The sequence below is a fragment of the Anser brachyrhynchus genome (genome assembly GCF_964034855.1).
Source record: "Anser brachyrhynchus genome assembly, chromosome: 21".
NCBI classification, from domain to species: domain Eukaryota; kingdom Metazoa; phylum Chordata; class Aves; order Anseriformes; family Anatidae; genus Anser; species Anser brachyrhynchus.
Window position 1 is genome coordinate 2476604 of NC_137714.1, and position 14473 is coordinate 2491076.

Sequence of the window (14473 nt, forward strand, 5' to 3'; positions counted from 1 at the left end):
GGGGCTGGGGACCCTTGGGACTGGGGACCCCTGGGACTGGGGACCCTTGGGGCTGAGGACCCCTGGGGCTGAGGACCCTTGGGGCTGGGGACCCCTGGGGCTGGGGACCCTTGGGACTGGGGACCCCTGGGGCTGGGGACCCTTGGGGCTGGGGACCCCCGTGGGGCTGGGGACCCCTGTGGGGCTGAGGACCCTTGGGGCTGGGGACCCTTGAGGCTGGGGACCCCCGTGGGGCTGGGGACCCCTGGGGCTGGGGACCCTTGGGACTGGGGACCCCTGGGACTGGGGACCCTTGGGACTGGGGACCCCCCTGGGGCTGGGGACCCCCCTGCGGCTGGGGACCCCCCTGCGGCTGGGGACCCCTGGGGCTGGGGACCCCCTTGGGGCTGGGGACCCTTGGGACTGGGGACCCCTGGGACTGGGGACCCTTGGGGCTGGGGACCCTTGGGGCTGGGGACCCCCGTGGGGCTGGGGACCCCCCTGGGGCTGGGGACCCCCCTGGGGCTGTCAGCGGGCGCGCGGCAGAGACTTCGCGGCCCGGGGCTCGCCGGGGGGAACCTGCGCTTCCCTCCTTCCTCCCCAGCACCACCCGAAGGGGGGTGAGAAAGAGGAGGAGGAGGAGGAGAAGGAGGAGGAGGAGGAGAAGGAGGAGGAAGAGGAGGAAGAGGAGCAGGCGGTTGGGCCGCAGCCTCCCCCCCCAGCTCCGCGCTGGCTGGCGGCCCGGCGGGGCGGGCGGGCTGTGTGCGCCCTGCCGCCGGCTCTCCCCTCCCTCCTCCCCTCCCTTTCCCCTTCCCTCCCTCTCTTCTCCCTTCCCTCCCCTTCCCTCCCTCCCTCCTTTCCCCTCCTCTTCCCCCCCCCCCCCCCCGCACCCAACACCCCGATTGTGCAACCGCGAGCGGCGGGGCCGGCGGCACCGCCCGGAGCCCGGCACCGGGGGAAGGGAGGGAGGAAAAAAGGGAGGAGGAGGAGGAGGAGGAGGAGGAGAACGAGGAGGAGGGAGGGAGGCCGCCCGCCCTGCTCCTCCGGGGGCCGCGGCGCCGAGGATGCGGCAGCCGCCGGGCACCGCGGGGCTGTAGCCGCCCGCGGCCCCGGAGCCCGTGGGATGTGCCCGCCGTCGGCTGGGTGCTGCTGGCGGTGAGTACCCCTGCGGCGGGCACCGCGGTTCCCCTGCCCCCCCGACACCCCCCCCCCCAGCGAGCGGACCCTCTTCGCTTTCCTCCCCCTCCATCAGCGACGGATTTCAGATTTGCTGCTTCGTTTTCTCGCCCTTCTTCCCCCCCCCCCCCCCCGTGTGATTGATGGCCGGGAGGATGAGAATATCGCCGCGGGCAGAAATCAGTTGCAGATGAGGCGGGCTTCGGGGGGGGGATCCGCTGTGCAACCCTTAAACTATTTCCACTGCCGCTCCAGCCCGAATGAAAATAAAAGAACGGGGTACGGGGAGCCGCGCTGCTGGGGTCGCACATCCGCGGTGGCGGGTCCTGCCCGGCGACTTCGGGTTTCGAACAAAAGTTGGGGAGGAGAGGGTGGGAAGGCGCTGCGTATGGCTTAACCAGAGCAGCAGAGGACATGTAGGGGTTCAGATACCGTAAGGGGAGGAAATTGTCCCCGGTGGCAAGGCAGTCCACTTTTGTTACTTGAAAAGTTTGCGCCGAGAATGCATTTACATCCGTGTGTCCTGCAAACAGTTTTTGTACTTGCTGGATTATTACGAGGGCTGATATTTGATCCATCTGTACCTGTTTCTTGAATCATAACATAATTTTTCAGTTTCTATATGTTTTTGCTGGAATTCTTACTTGTAAAATACAATAACCTCCCCATTTTATGTGGAGTGGGGATTTCTCTTTTTCTCTGAGACGTTCTGGGGACAGAACATGCTTTCACTCATTTTCAGCCTGTATTAAAGTTGATCTGGACAATGCCTTGTGTTTTAGTTTGGCTGCTAATATCATACGAGGGCACCGTCCCTTTAGAAACCTTCAATCTAGCTTTTTTCTATCGGATTAACCCCATCAACTTTAAAATTCAGCCTGTGTGAAGTGTTTGTGCAGTTGGGGCACCATAACTTCGCCCTACAGATTCTCTTGAAAAAAAATCTGCACCCCACTGAAACGAGTGGGGAAGATCCTAGAATATTACGAGGCTCACATTTTCCCTTGTATTTTTAGCCTCAGAACTTAACATCCTCTTTGCAATGTCCAACTGGCCAAAAATCGTCTGTACACAATGGGCACTTTTGCTTTTCGAAGACAGTTTCCCATTTCAAAAAAGGCAGCTTGCCTCAAATTTGCAAACCGCAGGATGGGAAATGGAATTTGCCTTCAGTATAAAAATCCCAAGTGTTTGCAAACAGCCCTGAGAAGTCTCCGGGCTCTTGGCTTGACCTCTCGGAGCCAAATTTCCAGCTTGGGGAATTTGTGGTCTTGCAAAGAGGGTGAACGAACTAAGCCTCCGTGGGCGCCCGGTCTCTCCGCAGTGGGGAAAATAGCTGAGCTGGAGCAAGTTTTGGGTGCCCGGGCAGCGCAGGATTGGGCCCCAAGCCAAACTGCTTTTCAAGTAGCCGTGAAGACCTGCCACTATTGCAGTAACCGTGCTCGTGGCGTCTGTTGGCATTGCCGAGGCAGTGTTGAGCTGGTACAGTCACAGGAAGCGTGCTCGAGAAGCTCCGAGTACTTGTTCCTCCCTGAGCTTCCCGCTGCTCCCGTTAAGCTGCTAGCAATACCCTGCTGCAAAAAATCCCTCCAAAGTTGCCCGGCCTCAGAGACCCCCTGGGGTAAAGCAAAGCCCCAGGGGCTCCAGCCCTGCCTGGGGCAAAGAAATCGCTCGGCCCCTCAGATCAGGCTCTAAAAACCCGGGCGGCTGTCTGCAGGGTCTTCTGGGGGAGGACGGGAGCAGGAACGAGGGGCAGTCTGTCTGCCTCCTGCGCCTCCGACAGCACTGGCGAGAGCCGCGCCTGCCGTTTGCCCAGACCTTTGTTTCAGTTTTGCAGCCACTTGGAGCTGAGCTTTGGGAACAGCTACAGGATCAGGCCCTCGCTTCGGTCACTCGCTCAGATGTGTCTTGAGCCTCCTTCTCTGCAGAGAGGATCAGATCCTGGGCTCAGGTGGCTTGGCCAGAGGGGGAAAGACCAGCAAGCGCGTCGTGCTTTCATTTCGCTGTGGTTACTGGGCCCGATCCTGCTGTTTTAGGAGACACTGTCTAAATGTCAAGTGTGAGGTCAGCCCCCAGTGCGTCTGGGAGTAATTGAAAATAGCAACAGGGCTGTGAGGTCTTACGTTACCCCCAAAAGCCTCTGGCCCTGCGGTGCCTCATATTTTTATCTTTTGGTGTTGGAGATTTTGCAGTCAGTACTATGGGAAATAGCACAGGCGCTGGTTTTCGTGTCATCAACGCCGAGAAGGCTGGTTCAAACAGAAATTGAAAAACTGGGTAAAACAGCAACCCTGAAGTCAGCTGGATTTGTGCTCTTGGTTCGGCTGTGGCCAGGATATGGCCCAAGCAGGGAAACAGGAGGAAGGTTCCCGAACGCCGCTGAGAGACCCACGGCTCCAGCCGCAAACCCCATTCTGCTTCCCTCTTTCCACCTCTTGTTCTGGCAGCTTGGAACCTGATCCCGCGAGCACAGCCCTGCTGCGTAGGACACGGCTTGATTTTTTATGCAAGTTTGGTAATGAATGACCGACCAAGCCGAAAGCGAGCGTGGTTGGCATTTGAGACAACTCCCATCTCCGACTGCGAGGCGGCCTTACGCTGCGGGTGTGCTAAATGAAAAAAATAATCATCCCGGTGGCCACTATTTACTAGAACTGGTTTTATCTGGTTCCAGTTAGGCTTGTTTTGAGTAGGACGAGCGGTGCCAGATTCTGATCTCATTTGCACCAGTGGAGTCATTCAGAGGAGCCAGTCCCAGTTTACCTCACTCTAAGTGAAAGCAGAACTGGGCCTGCTGGGAGCCGCGCTCCCGCGCCGCTCCCTGGGGAAATGGCTGGTGCCGGCTTGCAAATCAAACACGAGTAAACGTGAGCGACGCGCAGGACCCTTCCCAGAGGCAGCACGGGTTTTATCGCCGTCCTCGGGAATGCTGTTTGCAGGGAGAAAGGAGGGGAGAGGCTGTGGCATCGGTCGCAAGGGGAAGTGGCGTGAGTGCACCAGCCTGGGGCTTTGGGAAGGTGCAGCGGTGCGAGTGGTAGCGGTCAGCCTTTGGCTGGAGGTGCTGCACGAGGGGAAGGACGGAGCCCCTTTCCATGCCAGCGGCTTGCAGGAAACAGCTTTAGGGAGGGCGGCCCAGCTGAAGCTGAAAAATTGCACATTACTTGGGGAATTTCATGGGATTTTCAAAGGGTTTGGACCCACGCTCTGCACTTGGGCACCTGCCGGCCTCCTGCACGGCCAGACCTCTGGCCGGTGCCCCCAGATTGTGTGGGCTGAAAGCGCTGCCTGTGCCGGCTGCCCACTGCGGGCTCGGTGGCAGCGCGTGCGTGGGACGGCTGTGTGGGAAACACCAGCTCGGGGGAAGCGCAGGAGGGAGCTGCGCCTCACTCAGGTCCGGGCATGCGAGCAAGGCCCCTGGCTAAAATGCTGCAAACAGCTGTGTTTGAAAGCACCCAGGTCTCGTGTTATCTGCGGTACGACCTACCACTGGGGATTCTCCCAGCCAAAGCGTGTTGCAGGACAGTCGTTCCTCGGGTAGGGGCATAGGCAGAGCCCACGCGCGCTCCCTCCCTGTGGTTCGCCGGGGAACCCCGCTCCTGCTGCGCCCCAAAACTGGTTTCCTTGCCCACAGCACGGCCCAGCCTTGCCCTGCTGCTCTTCGGGGCTGCATTTTGAGCAGATGCTTGAAGAAGAAAGGGAGCGGAGGGTGGTATGAGGCATGTATTCCAGTGCTTTAGGCTGATGCATTTTCCTGGCCGTGATTGTGCTTAATGCTGAAGAAACTGAGCAATTGAAATAAATTACCAGAAATTGCTTATGTTACTCTTGCCTCCTCCACAGGCCATTAGCCTGTCCCTTTTTCATCAGAGCTCCTTTAGGATGCCGTTCTAAGCCCATCTAAGTCCATAGGTAGCTTTCCAATGACTTTTATAGGTAAAGGAGCTTGCAGTTTTTTTTCTAGCTGTATAAATTGAGTTTCTCAGGTGCTCGGTGCATGGTCAAGAAGCCAGATTTAAGTCTCAATTTAGTGAATTCTTCTGAAATTCTGGTCAAAGTGGGGAGGGGAGAGTTTAAAAACACGATGCCGCTTTTCTCTATTTCTGCTTTATTTGTGTAAATCACCCAACTATGCTTGAGTGGAAATTAATATGTGATGGAAAGAGAAGCTGTAATATCTCCTGCCTTTGAAAGGAGCAGAGAGAGACAGATTCACAGTGAGAAACGACACAGCTTTTGTTCCACTATCAAAAGTTTTTGGGATTGATTCTTGTGCATGTTAAATATCACACATCTTCCTACGGTGGTTCCCTTTTTATTTTTTTTGTGATTTCTTCCCAGATTTTGCAGCTCAGCAAAGCCAGACTGAAGTTCTCAGCTTAGATGAGGTTTCTCCGTTCAGTTAAGCACTCATCTGTCTTGCTGTCCTGAAGATTTACCTCTAGACATTTTCAGTGCATAGTTCTCTTCCCTCCCTCCTGGCGATATTATCATGACGTCGACCAAATTAGTTTATATTACCGGCACAACAGTGGAGCCCCCTAAAGAATCCTGTACTTTGTTTTAAATTTTAAAATGTAGAGATATCAAAGTTTTAACTAAATGCAAAGAAAGGGAAGGGAAGGGAAGGGAAGGGAAGGGAAGGGAAGGGAAGGGAAGGGAAGGGAAGGGAAGGGAAGGAAGGGAAGGGAAGGGAAGGGAAGGGAAGGAAAGGAAAGGAAAGGAAAGGAAAGGAAAGGAAAGGAAAGGAAAGGAAAGGAAAGGAAAGGAAAGGAAAGGAAAGGAAAGGAAAGGAAAGGAAAGGAAAGGAAAGGAAAGGAAAGGAAAGGAAAGGAAAGGAAAGGAAAGGAAAGGAAAGGAAAGGAAAGGAAAGGAAAGGAAAGGAAAAGGGGGGGGGATTGAATGAGGGAAAGTATTGAATCACTTGTTTTGATTTTTTTCACAGCAATCTTTCAGGTTTTCCCAGTTCAGATTTTAACTTTTCCTACTAAGGCTGGCCTAAAATATTTTTTGTTCTGCATAAGTAAATATTATTTGAGTTGAGATTCCTATGAGGCAATTCCCTGCAGTGTGCAGAAGTTACTGTATGGACAAAATCCTGTGTCAGTGGGGAGCCACACTGGCTCTTTCTGGGACCGATACATGCTTCTTCCCACTTGTCACCAAATCAGAGACTTAATGTGGCTTTGCTTCCTTTTAGGTGCCAGATAATCTCTTGCCTTTTTTAGAAGCGTAGTCTTGCGCACTTTAAAATGTTTTGCTCACAAGTATCTTGGTGGGACTTTGGGGATTTGAGTACATCTGAAAATCAAGCCCTTAAGTTTAATTACCGAAGAAGAGAGCAAGCTCCTGGAACAAGCCAGTCTGGACAGATCTCCTCCCAGGAGAGCTCCTGCTTATTCTTCTCCTTCAGACCAAAGGGGCTGAGGAAAGAAGTGTCTTGCCTTTAGAAAAGCAGTTGCTGGCTTTGAGAGTCGGTTTGAAAACCCAAACAAGCCCAAAGAAAGGCGAAACTGCAAGAAAACCTCTCTGCTGAGCAGGGACGGCCAGCTCAGCGCCGTGGTGAGCCGCTCTTGCTCTGTGAAGCGTGCGATGCTCTTAAAAACTCAGCTGCAGCATTTACAGCCACCTGCAGCGCAGATCGCTCCTGGCCACCCCCACGTCCCAGCCCGCCCTGCAGCGCAGCGTTCCCAGCGGGCACCTTCCCTGTTGGCAGCCATCCCTCCCTCCTGCCCTGGGCAGCCTCTTCCCTCGAAGGAAGCCTGGAGCTCCAGAGACCTTCCTCTGCTTTCCCACTCCCTCTGCAGCCAGCAGTTCACCCGGTGTAAGGTGGTCCCTGCCCCTGGTGTTACAGGCAGGGAAACTGAGGCACAGAGATGCTTGCTGAGAGACCCGTTCATGGGGCACTCAAGGCTTCGGTCTAACACCGACTCGGCGTTGCTCTTGGCAGCTTGAGAGCCAGGCTGGGTGGGAAGTGGCTCCGTCAGGCAGGAGAGCTGTGGGGCTTCTGCCCAGGGAGCGGGAGAGGAAGGTGGAGGTCCCGGCTCTGATCCAGACCAGGGACTGAAACCTTCCCCGTGTCCGTCTCCGGTGAGTGCCTGGCTGGTGGAGCAGGCCATGAAATAACAAAGTGCTGTAGAGAGCATGGATTTGGACTGGTGTCTCAGGCATCTCATGCAAAGGCTTTAGGCACTGAGGTAAAGCCATTTCCCTGCTCTGTACCTCATTTTCCTTAGCTATAGCATGGAGCTGACACTCTCTGTGCTGTATCTGTGGGCTTTGAGCCTTAGCTAAGCAATGTTTATGAAGCTTAGGGGTTTCTTGTCTCACAGAACCTGGGATGCTGCATGTGTGGCCATGAGCACAACATACCTGTGTCTGTATTTTTATGCATTTGGCAAAATTGCAAGATCCTGGATAAGAAAAATACATATAAATATATTAAACTACTCATGAAATGTTCCCCGTTCCCACCTGCAGGCTTCTCTTGTATTATAGTGTAAACTTCCCTCTGGAAAAAGAGGGTAAAACTGATTAGATCTTTTTAATTTTCCTCCAGAAGTGTTTGTTTTCCAAATGGCTGGAAACAGCTGTGGGCTGGATGGTGGGAACGTGGTCTTGGAAGTAATTCCCGTGATTGTCCTCCGGCCGACAGTACAGCGTAGATTTTCCCAGCTCCTTCCAGGCATCGGCGGCGACTGTCCTTGCAGGACTCCGAGCGTCCCCGGGGCTGCTGGCACTGGAGCTGACACCAAACGTCTGCCACCAGGCCTCAGAGCTGCGCTGCTGGGAGGCTCAGCTGGCAGCACGTCCCCTGCCACAATGTCCAGAACTCGGAGGGACGTGGAGCTGGCGCAGCTGAGACCTCTCAGCCGTGGACGTTTTGCTCCTCAAGCTCCACGGGCACGGGGACCGGCTGGAAAAGGGCTCAGGGGCCGCTCACTGCAGGGCTGCAGCTGTGTGCGTGTTGTTTGTCTCTGGAGTCCGGGATGTGCCAGGCTCCAGGGCTGAGTCATTTGCCTTCTCCTTCATCTGGGAAAGGACTCGGGGCTGTGATAGGAGTATTTTTTTTTATTTTTATTTTTTATTTTTTTTGGATGCAGCCCTCGTGGGTGGTGAATGACCCCGATGCGTGGCCTGAGAAAGGTGAAGCACGTGGCGTCTTCCAGCTTCAGGGGAGACCCAGGTAGCTATCCCCTGTTAGGGGCCTGACACCGAGCCAGCATAGCCCCAAGGGACTGCCGGGGACAGGACACTGGAGGAAGCTGCGGTGTAGGTCGAGCACAGCAAAGATGGGACACCCCTGGGGACCATAGGCCTGCCGGAACTGAGCTGAACTTTCTGCTTGAAAAGCTTTGACTAGCCAGAAAAAAAAAACATGCCCTGGGGCGAGGAGAAAGAAGCTCCTGTGCGCGGGGAAGTGTTCACTCCCACCTGCAGGTCGGGGCTGGGGTCAGCACCGGGGAGCACACACTTGTTCCTTGAGGGGCCGCACCGTGTAATTTAGCTTGTCATGGAGGAATGTGCTCAATGCCTTTATTTAATCAGGAGTTTGCAAACCTGCTCGGGTGCCTCATCTTCCTTTTTCCTTTCCCTTCCCAGCCAGGGGGGGAGAAGGAACATGGTGCTTTTGTCTCCCGCCCTGTGGCTGCTGTCAGATGAATGGTTTTAGCGGTGCTCTGTTCACATGACTGGTTCGAACCATGCCAGCGAACACGCCGCAGTCGCGAGCAGGCTGTTTCCAGCCCCAGCTCCCTCCCAAACTCAGCTGCATCAGATGTTTTCCTAGGCACTGGCGTAAACCTTGTTACTTACTAGAAATGTGGGCCTGCGGGTTCCAGGGCATTCTTAGGAGAAGGAAAACACCACGCGGATGTGGCCTGTTAACAGCCTGAGATCAGTGAGAGTTTGCAGGGCTCAGCTACACAGTGCCCCGGTGATTGTTCCAGCCCTGCCATGGTGCCCTGTGCTCCCGCAGCCCCTCTGCAAACCAGACCAGCTCCGTGATGCTGGGGGCCCCAGTTACAAGACATCCCTGCTCAGGAAAGGAAAGGGCTTAAGCATACGTTTAAGTGCTTTCCTGAATCTAGGCCAGGGCCGGTGCTTTAGCAGAGCACAGCCTCACCTGTCTTCTTCTTGATATCAGAGACAGGAGCCTGGATGCTCTGAGATGATCCTTTGTGCCTCTGTGTCTGCTGACCAGGGCTGCAGCACATTTCTGCTGAGCATCTCCCTCCAGGGGAAGAAAGGTCCCAGGGAAGCGGGGCTGTCGGAGCCGTTCAGCTCTTCGCCACTGGGTATAGCTGCAGAAGAACCTGGGAAAAAAAACAGCCACCACCTTCTTTGGAAGGAAGGAAATTGCTCTCTAATTGGGCATGTGGAAATGAACTTGTGTGCTGACTCCTGAGGAATTTCATCTCTTCCCCAGGGGGTTTGCAATTGCTGTTTGGGTCACATCCCAGCTCTGATCTCAGACTTGTCTTTGGGAGTGGTATTCCTCAGCACAGAGCTGCTGGCATTTGAGGAATGAGTGATGCTCATTTCAGAAAACCAAACAAACCAAGTGTGTATGCAGCTTTGCTGTGTAATTCTTAGCAGAAATTGCAGAATTTCCCTACCGAAATGGAAAAAAATTCTCAGGGAACAGAAAGGAGCCCTAAGAATTGTCTGTGGGACAAATGTATCTAACCACACTGCTCTCATTAACAACAATGCAAGTTCGGGGGCTAAAGCCCTCTGCTTGTCTCCAAACAAAACCTGCAAAGCATGCTTTGTGTGGGTATTCTCTCTGGGGATCTGTGGGATTCACATGAACAAGTGCCGGGGCTGCATTTGAGGGTTAGGAAGCCAGGCCAGTAAAGGTGGTTGTGCATTATATCATTGCGGTTCCCTTACAGTCGGGAAATCAGAAAAGTTAGCAGAGCCCTTGACCTGATTCCTCCAGAAATCGGGGGACTAGGGAGGAGGGATGCCCTTTGCTTTCCTGTGTTGGGATGGAGGGTAGGGAAGCATCTCTCTCCTGTGGCCCTCATGGAGAGAGCACTTCTGGGTTCAGGCCCAGGAGGTTGGGCTCTGTGGAGGGAGTAAGAGGGCAAAAAGCTTTCTCCCATAATGACCTTAAAGCACCTCAGCTGAGTTGCCAGGGTTCATTAGTAGGCCAGCCCAGCGGTCCAGATGAGCGTGGTGGTCCTCTGGCCGAGGAGGCAGCAGTGACGGTGGTGCAGGCGGATGAAGCAACTGGGGAACGCCCGGCTGGGAGTGCCCTGTGCGGAGCTGCCCCTGACACCCGTGTCTGATAAACAAGGCATTTTTCCTCTCCATTATAGGGCTGGGCCCAGGAGCCGTGGGAGTCAACGGGAATCATTCCAGTGTGGGCTTTGGATCTTCGGTTAAACAAATAGAAGGAAGAAATAAATAACATGGTTCTAACAAATATTTTAGGAAGTATAAATGTCTGCCTTTCCCTATGACTTGATCCAAACCCCGCAAAGGAAAAAAAAAAGATCCCTATTTCTGTGATGCTTTTCCACGTGCCTTTCCCCAGTGATTGGGAGTGTTAATGCAGGCACCTTGGCTCGAGAATACAGCTGGCCCGCGAGGAAACCCTGTGTGGGATTTCTCTGGGGTGGTAAGTAACCTTCTTGGCCGACCACCTTTGCGAGTGAGGTTTATGCCTGGTATTAGAAGGACCCTTCTTGTTTGCGAACTGAGCTCCTGTCCTCAGAGCAACCGTTCGACAGCCTTGCTGCTGAATCGGAATGGCTCTATAAAAATAAATGATGTATCGGTCATTTCTGTGGTTTCTTGCCTCTGGAGAGAGGTTTCCACATTTCCCTGCTTGCTGCTGCCTTGCAGCGACACCTGCTGCGCACTGTGAGGAGAAGAACGATTTTCTTCCCTGTGAAAGCGGTCCCTTTTTTTCTGGGAAGGCTTGCAGCAAGGACAGCTTTGGTTTTTAAGGTGGGAGAAAAGGAAGTGGGGAGGTCCGCACCTTCCTCGAATACAAACATTTCTGTGGTCCATGACTTTCCCAACCTGGCGCGGCCTGTGGTGGTGACGCTTTTGTTTTGCAAACTTCTTCCAGCCCAGTCTTGGGTAAGAAATGGTGAAAAGCCTGCTGTTACCCCTGGCACAAAGCTCAGGAGAGGTAATGCAGGCGTCTGCCTCAGCCCCAGAGCTGGTTTTGAACAAGGGAGAGGCAGACCAGCGTGTCTTGCTCCCTGTGCAGCAGCTGGGGAGGGAGATGTGCGTACCGACACACTGGGAGGACGTCCCTGTGTGTGACCCAGCCAAGATCTGCCACGAGGTCAGAGAAGTGGGCTGGCTTGTCCATTCTCCTTCCTGCTAATGCTTTGCTCTGACTTCAGCTGTAGGTTTTCGTCAGAGCTGGCCATGATGTTACGGTTCGTGGTTGGTGCCCTCTTCCCAGCGCTGCTTCTGGCTGCACCGCCCCCCATAAACAAGCTCGCCCTCTTCCCAGACAAGAGTGCTTGGTGCGAGGCAAAGAACATCACCCAGATCGTGGGGCACAGCGGCTGCGAGTCCAAGTCCATCCAGAACAGGTATGGATCCACTCTCGGCGCAGAGCTGGAAACAGCTGATTTTCTATTGCTGATGGTTTGCCATCATCGCTGTGGGGACTGTCACTCACACAGGAAGCCACGCATGATGTCCTGCCTCTGCCCTAATGCTTTCTGTCTGTTTCAGCAGAAAGTCAGATCTCTTTCTGCCTTTGTTGGGAAGAGCAGGCACCTACCCTGAGCCCTCATCCCTCCTGTTGTCTTCACAGGGCCTGCCTGGGACAGTGTTTCAGCTACAGCGTCCCTAACACCTTCCCTCAGTCCACAGAGTCCCTGGTTCACTGCGACTCCTGCATGCCAGCCCAGTCCATGTGGGAAATTGTGAGTATCCGTGCCTGCCCCATGGTCTTTTATGCTCCTCCTTGCTCAGGGGTTCTGAGGCCTGCTCTGCCACCACTTTGGGACAAGTCATTCTCCTTCCCTGAAGTTTCTTTGCTTGTAGTTTCCTTCTACAGTATCTCTCAGGTGACTCTACCCTTGTTTGAGATACCTGGGTGAAAGGGGCTGCTGGAAGCAATACGACTGCTGTGATGAATGGTGCATTTGTCACTGTTTGCAGAAGCTTCCTCTGTCAGTCCCTGCGTTATTCATCCCGTGTGCCTCTTCTCTCCACCACTCCCTTTGTCGCCTCCTCCCACTTGGGAGTTTTTACCTTCTAGGCTGTCCAGAAGTGCTTCCCACAGTCCATCTGCCAGTCACCCTCAGACCTCCCAGCATCTCTGCATGTTTCATGCCATCGTTGATCCTGGAAGGGTCATAAACCCTGCCTCCGAGGCAGGCCCAGGCACCCAGGGAGTTGGGGTGCTTTGCTTTTGACTCAGACATTTGGGCAGATGGCTTTGGCCAACTTAGCTGCGATAATTCAGCAATGTGTCTTCTGGGTGGCCTTTGCAGCTACTGCTGCTATTTCTGTGCCAGTTGTGCCTGGGAGCAGTGTCCCACTTGAGTAATTTCATTTCCTGGATGGTAAAATGGGTCTGTGCAGCTTGTGACCCGTGAGACATCCCCAGAGCACCCTTACCTTGCAGACTGACCATGGAGGCTTATTTGGGTAGCAAGCCATCACTTCTGGCTTAAAACACCCCAAGTCTGCAGGGCACGGTGTGGCTCAGGGTTGCCATTGGGGTGTCAAGCCTGTGCACTCAGGCTTGCTGCCTCCTCATCTCTCTATCCAGGTGACACTGGACTGCCCAGGCAACGACGAAATCCCCAGGGTTGACAAGCTGGTGGAGAAGATACTTCATTGTAGCTGCCAGGCTTGCGGCAAGGAGCCAAGCCACGAGGGAGCCCTGTTCAACGTCTACCTGAACACAGAGGAGAACATGCCTGCGGAGGGCCCCAGCCCCCATCACTATGCCCACCACCAACAGGAGGTGGAAGAACCTCCTGCTTCCAGCCACCACCACCACGAGGAGGAGGGCGATGAGTAACCTGGCCCTCACGGACTGTCCTTGCAGCTGGCGGCGCGGGCAGGGGGTGCGTGCGAGGGAGAGGGCCAGGGTTTGGGGAGGGAGGGGGGGTGGTGGAGTTTTTCCTGTCTAATAGCTACCCTCACGCTTTGCTCTCCACAATACCCCAGGGCCGGAGGAACGTTCTGAGGCACAAGCAGGGCTGAGGTGCAGGCGTGGGGCTGGAGCTGCAGGGCAAGAGAGGAGGGCTGGGGGGGGGGCTCTGATGCAAAACTACTTGCACATAATAGTAATAATAAATTGAGAGGACCGGGAACCCCGGCAGAGGGGGCATTGGCTGAGAGCAGGAGCTGAGCTGGGCTCTCCAGGCACTGTCTGCAGGATCCTGAACCTGCTGTGGTGCCCTTGCTGAGTTTTTCTGGGTTTTTCTATTGCAAATGGCTCTTGCCTGAGGTGGAGGAAGAAGGGATGCAGCTTCTCCACAGCCCCACGTGAGAGGCACATCTTTCTTGGGGCACGCAGGATGGGGGTGTCCCTTCTTCCTCCCACCTCCCCTGCCTGCCTAGGGATACCTGGGCACAGCAGGGAAGTGCTGTTCCTCCTGGCACTTGCTGGGTCTTAATTCAATCCCAGTGCCTTTGTGTTAGGAAGCTTGTAGGGAGTATTTTTTTCCCCTGGATTTGCCTCTGGGGCTGTGTGTGAAATTGCTGGGAACTGCGGTGGTGAGAGCCCTTTCCTTGCTGGTCCTCAGGGTCACCACGTAGCTCACAGGGACGAGGGAGCTGCATCATGCCGTGGGCACTGGGGCTTCACATTTTGTGGCCTGTGCTGGGGTGGTCTGGGTGGGAGCCAGCCCCTCTTCCCCCTTTCCCTGCTGCACTTTAATTGTGGTGGAGGGAGAAAGGGGACGAGTCCCAGGATGCTGGTGTACCCTCACAGGGGACTGCTGTGGACCCTGCTGCAGATGCAGGTCTGGGGAGGCTCAGGGTGGGGGAATGGCCCCAGGCCCCTCCTGCTACCCCTTTCTCTGTTGTATAAAGCTAATTTCTTTGGCACTGTCCTGACAAGAGCTTCCAAAGCTTGTAATCGATGCCTCCCCCTCCTTTTTACAAGTTTTTTTTTTTTTTCTTAAATAAATTAGTTCTGACTTCCATTTCTCAGTGCTCTGATGCCTGTCTGGTTTCTGGCAGTAGGTTCTTCAGTGCTGACGGGGGAGAGGCCGTTTATACCCGGACACCAAACCGGAGATCAGTGCAGGAGGGTGCAGGGTATGGGAAAGCCACGGTTCCCTTCAACTTTCTGCTGCGTTCAATTTAGGAGGAGGAGGGAGAG

General features: G+C 54.7%; 1 protein-coding gene across 2 annotated transcripts; it reads left to right on the forward strand.

The window, feature by feature from the left end:
• The first annotated feature begins 901 nt into the window (after positions 1–901).
• LOC308181266 (neuroblastoma suppressor of tumorigenicity 1) lies at positions 902–14294 on the forward strand. 2 transcript variants are annotated; one of them, XM_080564268.1, is made up of 5 exons: positions 902–1134; positions 8256–8338; positions 11520–11714; positions 11942–12053; positions 12908–14294. In XM_080564268.1, the coding sequence occupies exons 3-5, from the start codon at positions 11545–11547 to the stop codon at positions 13160–13162; spliced, it is 537 nt and encodes a 178-aa protein (XP_080420394.1). In that variant the 5' UTR covers positions 902–1134; positions 8256–8338; positions 11520–11544; the 3' UTR covers positions 13163–14294. The 2 variants fall into 2 exon arrangements, with proteins under 2 accessions (XP_080420394.1, XP_080420393.1); XM_080564267.1 differs by lacking the exon at positions 8256–8338 and having other exon boundaries at positions 998–1134.
• Positions 14295–14473: the final 179 nt, after the last annotated feature.

Bases quoted from the DNA above. Each gene is read 5' to 3' on its own strand.
- LOC308181266 (XM_080564267.1), top strand. From the start codon at position 1,103: ATGTGCCCGCCGTCGGCTGGGTGCTGCTGGCG. The intron at 1,135-11,519 runs GTGAGTACCCCT...CTCTGACTTCAG, and splicing joins TCGGCTGGGTGCTGCTGGCG to CTGTAGGTTTTCGTCAGAGC. The intron at 11,715-11,941 runs GTATGGATCCAC...TTGTCTTCACAG, and splicing joins TCCAAGTCCATCCAGAACAG to GGCCTGCCTGGGACAGTGTT.